This window comes from Centrocercus urophasianus, unplaced genomic scaffold (genome assembly GCF_019232065.1).
Source record: "Centrocercus urophasianus isolate 14NV4802_14NV808 unplaced genomic scaffold, USGS_Curo_1.0 seq_23, whole genome shotgun sequence".
In the NCBI taxonomy this organism is placed as follows: domain Eukaryota; kingdom Metazoa; phylum Chordata; class Aves; order Galliformes; family Phasianidae; genus Centrocercus; species Centrocercus urophasianus.
The window spans coordinates 9,574,337-9,583,670 of NW_024884789.1; the positions used below are offsets into that span (position 1 = coordinate 9,574,337).

The 9,334-nt window shown below is 39.8% G+C and overlaps 1 protein-coding gene across 1 annotated transcript in view; it reads left to right on the forward strand.

Annotated features, from left to right (window-relative positions):
• CEP152 (centrosomal protein 152) overlaps positions 1 to 8,499 on the forward strand; it is a 25,721-nt gene extending 17,222 nt beyond the window's left edge. Inside the window, exons 23-24 of the mRNA XM_042824531.1 lie at positions 7,861 to 7,916; positions 8,344 to 8,499. Coding sequence (XP_042680465.1) covers positions 7,861 to 7,916; positions 8,344 to 8,499 — 212 coding nt within the window. The remainder of the gene's footprint in view (positions 1 to 7,860; positions 7,917 to 8,343) is intronic.
• The last annotated feature ends 835 nt before the right edge of the window (positions 8,500 to 9,334 follow it).

Sequence of the window (9,334 nt, forward strand, 5' to 3'; positions counted from 1 at the left end):
TCAAGGAAAAAGTCACTGATACCATCTACCTTCACTAAGGCCTTGAACACTGTCCCTCACAATGTCCTTTCCAAATTGGAAAGATAAGGATTTGGTGGCTGGACTGCTCAATGAACATGAAACTAGTTGCAAAATTGCACCCAGAAAGTGATGACTAATGGCTCAGTGTCTGGATTGAGATCAGTGATGAGTCCTTCATGGGGTCAGTACTGAGACCAGTGCTGTTAATATTTTCATCAGTGACGCTGACAGTAGGATTGAATGCTCCCTCAGCTAGTTTGTGGATGACATTGTGCTGTGTGGTGCAGCCAACATGCCTGAGAGATGGGATGCCATCCAGAGAGACCTAGACAGTCTTGAGCAGTGGGCCCAAGGTGAGTGTCATGAAATTCGACAAATCAAAGTTCAAATATGGTTGCAGCAACTCCCTCTATCAATACAAGGGATGAAAAGATTGAGACAGCCCTAAGGAAAATGACTTACGGGTACTGGTGGATGGTAAGCTAGATATGAGCGCAACATAGCCTCACAGCCCAGAAAACTAAACATATCCTGGACTGCATCAAAAGAAGTGTGGCCAGCTGGTTAAGGATGGTGATTCTGCCCCTCTGCTTTGCACTGGTGAGACCATATCTGGAGTACTGCATCTGGATGTGGAGTTCTCAGTACAGGAGAAGTGTGGACCTGTTAAAGGGCATCAGGAGGAGGGCCACAAAAATGATCCTAAAGATGGTACACCTCCTGTGTGAGGACAGGCTGAGAGAGCTGAGGCTGTTCAGCCTGGAGAAAAGACAATTCTTGGTGGACCTGATAGCAGCCTTTTAGTATCAACAGGGGAGGACATAAGAAAGAAAGGGACAGGCTCTTTAGCTGTGTCTGTTGTGATAGGACAAGGAGAAATGGCTTCAAACTGAAAGAGAGTTTAGACTGTGTATAAGGAACAAGTTATTTTACAGTAAGGGTAATGAAGCACGGAAACAGGTTGTCCTGAGAGGTGGTGGTTCCCCATGCTTGGAGACACTCAGGGTCAGACGGGACTGGACTCCGAGCACCTGATCTAGCTGTGGGTGCACCTTTTCATTGTGGGGGAGTTGGACTAGTTGGTCTTTAAAAGTTCTTTCCAGCTCAGGTGATTCTATGATGAAAATGCAGGTGTATTATTTAAAAAAGCTCAACCTGCATCTGCTTTTGTTTTTTTCTTCCATTGTTAACATTTCCTTCATTCCATCTGTTTCCTTCCCTCCTTTTCTAGCTCTGCTGTTAAATTCTGACCTGCCTACTAGAGAAGAGTACTGACAAAATGATTGTCTGTCTCAAACTAGGGCAAACCGTATGGAAAGCAAATCTTGTGGTGAAAATATTACTGGAGAAACTAATGATGAATGATGTTCAGAAATGTGTACCATGTGACTTGAAACAATAATTTGATACAATGCAGACTGAAACAGAAACTTCAAATATTCGTATTGGGAATAAAAATTCAGGTGATTTTTGTAGTGATGCATACTTTGCAGAGCATCCTTACATAGAGTCCTTTTGTACTGTAGACAACATTGTTATTCCTTGGAGATAATTTATCAAAGGCAATGGAAATATCTTCAGTACAAAAAGAGCTACAGCTGCTAACAACCAAGAGCATATTTCATCAGCAGTTCCTGGTTTAAAAGGAGTAAAATACTAAAACTAAAAGAAATGGAGAAAAACTGTTTTATTGAGTCCATTACATGACCAATGTCACTCAATGACACTGCTGCATGACTCGTGTGTGCTCAACTGATAGATTTCTGTTTACTTTTTCCTTTAAGAGGAAAAGAGTGTAAGATCCTGGAGGAATCTTAGGGAGAAAAATGTGTTTAGCTTCCTTTACAAAAATGTGCTGCTTGTTTGTATTTCAGGCCAGCTGGCCTGGAATGGCAGAATGCGTTATGGTTCTTGGTCGGCAAGACTGTTTTGTGACTGGAGGCTTGGTCAGGTGGTCAAATGAGAGCTCTAAATTTCTTGGTGACCTTTAATGTTGCCCATAAATGCAGCCCCACTTCCCCTTTGGTGAAGGAGGGGTTTGTCATCGTCAGTGGGAGCGAAATGAGGCCATGAGAGATGGCTTGTGCCTACACAAACATGAGCTGTGGTTGTTTGAGGTCCAAATTCCCATCTCTGAGCTGAGGAAATAACTGTGGCCTTGCGTGCAGGGTGAAAGTTTTTTCTGGTTGTCCTTTAAACCTATGGGGAGGTTCTTTTTTCAATACTGAGTGGCTTTTTTGGTTTGCTTAAACATTTCCCCCACACAAGCAGAAGGCAAAAAAAGAAGTATGTTTATTCCCGTTTAAGTGGTACTTGAACAGGTGTTTAAGTCAATTAATCATAGTAACCTATTCCTTGGGCTAGTTCAGAAATGTTTGCTGGATGAAGAAAGTATGCATCTGCAAAAGTAAACATGTTCTGTGATTTTAGAGCCGGACAAAACACTTGGTGACCCCACTCGCACTAAAAGTTTGAGCAGTTAGTGTTTTGTACGTGTTTCTCTTGGGAGCTGAGGTCCCACAGTGATGGGAACAGATCTTCTGTGTTACTGACTGCTCTGGAGAAAGGTGAAGGTGCAGCAAGTCCCAGCCACCAGGAGGAAAGCAGGTGGTGGTTTCTTCAGGATGCTCCTTAATGTGTTTTAAGGAAAGGTACTCCTACATGTGTTCATTCTGTCTTGTAGGACCGGGTAGAAGATGTTAAGCAGATTGATGAAAGAGGAAGGAGGGGAAAGAAAAATTGTTCTAATCACTGCTACTAAGAGGGTAATGTTTAAGTCTAGATGGTTGCTGTTTTATTTTTATCACATCCTAGCTCTGTGCCACACGAATGGCCTAAACATCAGTGGATGCGTGAGAATACAGATGTAGATTACAACAATCAGTTAAAACCTTGCTCAACTTGTATTTGCTGCGTGTCTCCAGAGCATTTTGAGGCTGCTGATGGAATTTTAATTTTTCCATAAGAAAAGTCAACTCCAGAGGCCTGAAGTGAAGCTCCATACTCCAGCAGCACCAATCATTCCCTGGTGAGTAATGTTGCAGGAACAAGGAGATACTTAGCCTAAGAATCAGCGTTGCTTGGTCCTTCTGACATCCATAGGAAAAAAGAAGCAACGACAAGTTAGCATAGGATGTGACAACTCCTGAATTTGAACAGCATACAGCTTTAGGATTGGGAGATGTACCATTGTGTAATATATGTGGTAGCACTTGTTACTTTTGGCTCAATTATGTATAGCCACAAATATCTTAAAATAAATTGGCTGCATGTTTTCACAAAATGACTCTGAAATGACTTACCTGTTTTGTTCAAGAATTCTTCATGTGCTGTTATGCCTTTTTCATTCAGATGGCTCCTTGTTTTAATACTGCATATACTGTATGGTAGCCAGAGTTCTGGTTTTGTTCCAGTGATGTTGCAGTTCAGCTCTGTTTTCCTCAAGCCCTGTTTAATACTTTCATCCCCAAAGTGGCATGGTGCAGTGGTACTTTGTTCGTGCTGCTGTGTTTGTGTTCTTTGTATTTTCTTGAGGTGATTTATCTAGCAGTTGTAATATGTTTGTACATTCTTTCTTAGAATAACCTGTTTGTAAATATGTCACTCAACTTCATACTAAAATACCAAATGAATAACTATTTCCAACATGCATTTTTTCATACTCAATTTAGATGCTAATTAGAATCCATCTTTTATATAAATCTTGCTCATCTTTTGTGTGGTTAAATGTGCTTCCTGAAATAACTGCCCCCCACTTTCCTCTTGGTGGCTGAGACCTGCTGCACCACTGCCTTTCTCTAGAGCTGTCAGCTATGCAGTTCTCATTGCCGTGGGATCTCACTCCAAAATCAAATACAAGAAAAAAGTATTTATGTGATATTTATAACAAGGATGATGGATAACTGCATTTGTCTGTAACTCATACATATTCAGTGTTTTATCTCATCTCTACAGTGGCATCTTTGAGCAACATCTGTAGCTATTAATGAAAATGCTTCAGAATAGGTTTAGCAATAACAAGACTTGAATTCCCACATTCTTTGTTTTTTGCGGTCATATGTGCACATTTGAAACCTTGTCTCCCACCACAGCAAGTTCCTGTGCAGAGAGTAGTCATGAGCTGGAACTGAGGCTGCTGTGAGAGGTGAGGTAACTTTTTAAGTAAATTCAGAAGCCTGGAATGTAAAAACAGGTCTCTTAAATTGTAGGACTGAGCTTTAACTCTAAGTTACTTTGCTTTTAAATACTTGATGACTTTACTATGCTTTTATAGTTCTTTCATTTGTGATCTGTTCTAGTCTAATTTATCCCCTTGTCCTTTCTTTAAAAAAAAAATAAAAATCTGTCATTACATTGGCCTGTTTTATTTGCCTTTGCACTCAGCCTCTTTTTTTTTTTCTTCATCAATTTTAATCTTAGCTACTGTTTCCCTTTGGCTCTGCATGGACTCTTTTTTTCCTCTGCTTGAAGATCATGTTGTTTTTAAGAATGTTTTCCTCTCTGTCCTGTTGTTCCACCAGTGAGGGAATATTTGTCATCAACTTCTTCACCAGAGTGACAGATACTATTTTTCTTATCTGATTCATATGTGATATTCATGAATTACAATTATGTAATACCACAGATCTTCTCTACCTTTAGCTTTCTAAAGAAGACGTGCCATTCTTTTTCCTGCCACAGTGCAGTCAGCTCTGCTTATGTCAGTCCCAATGGTTGTTTGTCCATTATGTTGTGCAAGAACTCCAGTGATGGAGACTGTACAGCTACCCAGACGAATCCTTTTCAGTATCTCATTATTCTTAACGCTTGAAATCTAATTCTCCACTCCCTTTGTGTCTTACCTGAGCTGCTCTTCTTTACTTTAAGCCTGTTACTACTTCTGCAGCGTACCATGGATGTGGAATAGGCATTTCTTTTATCTGCATGTTTAAAAAACAGTTTCTTTCATTTCAGTAAATGAAAGAAAATTGAGGAGACTGATAACAAACACTGCTTCTATTAATCTTTCTGGTATAAGATGTCTTTTAAGATGTATAGGTCTGTTATTGCATGTTTATGTAGGACGAGTCTGAAGGACCACAAATTGTAAATGGGGAAAAATGTTGGACTCAGTGTTGGCCCAACCATGCTTGACAGTTTTCAGACTGGTTCAAATCTTGGTCAGTTCCTCTGCAGAGTTACTACAGTGTTTGTAGAACACCCATCTGTGATTATGGATGTATTCTAAGATTGCTATGATTAAGTCGACGTTCAACAAGTGAAATCTGTGGATATTCCACAAAGGAAAACTATGGCTTGTGTTTCCAGGCTCTCTTTAGCACCTCTGGAATTTTATATCTCATTACAGCCCTCATCTCTTTTTTTACTTTTCAGTTGGTAAGCTGGTACTTCCCCTGAAGCTTGGAGATCTACTTACTACCATATAGTGCCTCTTTTCCCATAAAATCTCAAGCTGGGTATACTTCCCAGAAGTATTCAGATACACAGACACATATATATGTTTCAGTCATTCATCCTTAAAATATGCTGTCAAAGCCATTCTTCTACTCTTGGAACTCTGTTCTCATGTTTCCTTTTGTTCTGTGGGAGTTGCTAAGATTTCCCATTGAAATTTATTTTAAATGTTTGTTCTTTTGTGCAGATTCACTGCACAGCCTTGTCTCCCACAGTGTAGACGGGTTACAATGGAGACGATGGTAACCTGGCAGTGATACAGGAGCACATTACTTGCAGCTGCAGTGAGATTTCACCCAGCATTCTGTTGCAGAGTACTTCAACTTCCAAATTAATCATAGTTTTCTCTCTGTTCTCATTGCTTGGGCAAATATTTCAGTGTTGTGTAGAGTTGGAGCAGTGATCTATGTGAGAACAAAGAATCTTGTTTTCCTGCCTCTTGTATATGCTTACCTACCAAGCAAGCTTTTTAACACTTGATAAAATAAGTCTGTTTCCATCATGTAATGATACGTTTTTGTAAATCTGAATACAAGTAAAGAAATTCATGTTTGTTGCCAAATGTTCTGGCTGGATGCCATCCCTGGTGTTCTGGCTTCATCCAGATGATGAATGTTCCCTGTCAAGCCTGCAGCCTAGTGAGAGAAGACAATGGTACAGAAGTACTGTAATTATCTAATCAACTTTGCTTTAGAATGTTAAGCAAATGCAATTCTTTAATACTCTAGTTTCACCAGAGCTGTTAATTAGCATGTGCAAATGCAATTTATACAGCAAAACTGAATAGAGGAAATATGCACTTTTAAATTACTTTACTCCCCTCTAGTGGTCTTATACCATATATACTTTATATAACACCTAATCACAATAGATTTAAGGATGATGTTAATAATCTATTAAAAAAAAAAAAGAGTCTACTGTTAACTACTCATTACTCTGCTCGTTAGCTCTTCCTGCAGTGAAACCAGGCACTTGCCGATGCAACTCTCTAAACTAAACTGTTCTTTTCATGTTGACTCTATTAAAACCCAGTCTGCACCCACAGCTTTAAAATCAACATGCATTAAAAAATCTTAAAGCTGTGTACTAAGCCATTTTTTTCCACATGCCTTCAAAACTGCTTCAAAGGGACTTTAGTTTCAACGTTAGTGACTCAAACTGCAACCAAGGATGTAGAAACATCAGCAGAAACTAATCAATCTGTAGAGCTCTATTTTTGTTCTGTGAGATATGTCAGTTTTATTGTGCACCTAGAGTCAGTTGGGCCTCTGCAAGCTGTCGGACATACAGAGGCTGTTGAATGACTGGGATCTGCCTTTTAAGCTTGCCAATTGGCCACTTTGTGTAGGATGCAGCTTCACTAGCTGGGAAACAGATGAGAACGTGCAGGATCAGAATGGAAACTGCTACTTCTCAATAATCCCCCTGGCTCTTTGCTCATATTACTGATTTTGTAATCAACAGCATGGAGGTATGCAGCATGGGCTTCGTTAAGCAGCAGTTACATTTTTGCCAAATTTGTCTTTGTGTTCTAGGGTCTATGTTTTAAAGGCTTGGAAATGAGTTGCTAATACAGTATGCTTGGAGAACAAAAGATGCTTGACTCCTTACTCCTTTTTCAGAATAAATTCAGAAATTTATTAAGAGAAATGTACATAGAGAATTTGCTTTTCAGAAGCTAGCTGCTCTTTTCAAACGATCCGTTTGGAACTCTTTTTTTCTTGGGATATGATTTGGAAGAAAAGAAAGGGAAACAAGAAGGGCATAGAGTCAATAAAGAAAAGGTTATTTACAAGTAGAAAATAAAGTTATCTTAAAATACATCACAAATCTGTATTTGTTTTCGTACTTAGCTAGTAAAAAAAACAACAGAAGCATTCCAAGCACGAAAACATTTTACTACTATGTGAGTGAAACTTCTTGTTTTAAATCAGTCTTAGTTTGTAAAATTTACAACTTCAAAAAAGACAAATTCAAAATGATACAGTACAGGAGATACAAACCTGGCTTTCTTTTTAAAATTTTCCTCCAGGATTTTTCTTTTGTGGAAAACTTAAATATCTCAGTTTCCTTCCAAGCTGGAAGGAAACCAAATCTGAAAAGTAAAATCCGTCATAAAAATTAACTTTTGTCTTCCTGCTCCGTGCTTGCAAGAGATGCTTTGCCTGTCAGTGACGCGTGTTGTAACAACCAATAGCTGGGGAAACTATTTCCTATATTTCTCAATGTTGTTCCCTTTTAGGTCATTAACAGATAGTTCTAATAAACAGGAACTGAGCCAGTGGAGGCTTTGACTCTACTTATCATTTTGTGTGTCTGAGCAATCCCTTTGATCAGTTCATCAGCCAAAGAGTTTAACTTGTTCTCAACTCTCCTCTTGAACAGCAGAGTCAACAGTCAAACGAGATCAAAATCAATCACATGTACACATGTGGAAGCAGGTAAGATACGTATTGTGACAAAGTCATCTCTTTAGCTGTAGAAACCACACAGCAGGCAGCTGGTGGAGGGGTTTTTTTTTACTCAGAAGAGCTATCAGGCTCTGCCTAGGGATCTTCATAGGCCTGCATAGAGATCCACTGCCACTTGGGGTGTCCTGTCTGACACTTGGCAATCCTATGGGGTTTAAGGGGGCATGTCCCAGCTGTGTCACCAACATTGCAATGTGGGCACTTGGGCTTGATAGTTGGTGTTGATTTTACTCTTTTCTGCAGCTCTCTGCATCAAATCCATGCAGGAGTTCCATAGGCTTCAACTTCAGGAATGTGTATGCTCCAGTTACCCTCCTGCAAAAAGCAAATGTGGTCATTTAAGAGCTCTGCAACTTAGTATGTGAGTCTAAGTAGAACTTTGTGCCTCTGTGCTTAGGGGAAAGTGGGATCTTGGTCAGTGTGGATTCAGATTCAAAGACTCCAGGTCTCCAAAGGAGAGAAAATCTACTGTGCCATAGTAGAAGTATCAAAGAAGAAATGGTTGGAAGAAATGCATTATCCCTATAACCCTACTTGTCAGATCACAGAATGATTGAGTCTGTGTGGTAGATCTGGAGGTCATCTGGTCCAACCTCTGCTCAAGCAGGACCAGCCAGAGTCAGTTTTACAGGGTTTTAAATATCTCCAAGGGAGGAGACTCTACAGCCTATCCATGTAACCTGTTCTAGTGCTCAGTTACCTTCTCCGAATCTCTTTAGTAGTTCAAGAAGGTCTCATCTTGGCTAAGAATCCACTTGTCAGGTAGATGTTGAGGTAAAGCGGGTTCCTATTTATTTTGGGCAGACTTAGATTTAGTAAATGAGTTGCTACCAGATTCACAGAATGTTTGAGTTTGGAAGGGACATCTATAAAACATCCAACCCCCAACAGTTCATGCCCCCTTCCTACAGATTATGCCTTTTAGGTCAGTGTGCTTTTCACTCCTGAACTAACGCATTGTTGTAGTTCCTAGCGTCTGCCTGGGCTCAGTTCCACCTGCATTCAACACAAGTGGAAGATGTTACTTAGGTTTTCTTCCTACTCTGTTAGAGTTAAGAGAACACAGAAATAGGCCCAGATATGCCAGAAGAGCTGTCTTCTGCAGAACGTTACTTGGTTAAGGATAGAGCTAATCTTTTTCATGCTATGGGATTCAGTCATCAATTGTAGTCCTTTCTTGAAAATATTTCAGATGCTGAGATTCCCTTGGAAAAACAAGTTTTGCCAGCCTCCCATGGAGAATGATCTTCATCAGCACATATGCATGTCAGGGTTCCATTGAACTGATACAACAGCGCAGTTGTTTTTATAACACATAAAGCTCTGAATTTGTTACTGTTGAACGTGTGTATTAGAGCATGATATGTATGTGAATTCTGAAGACTTGG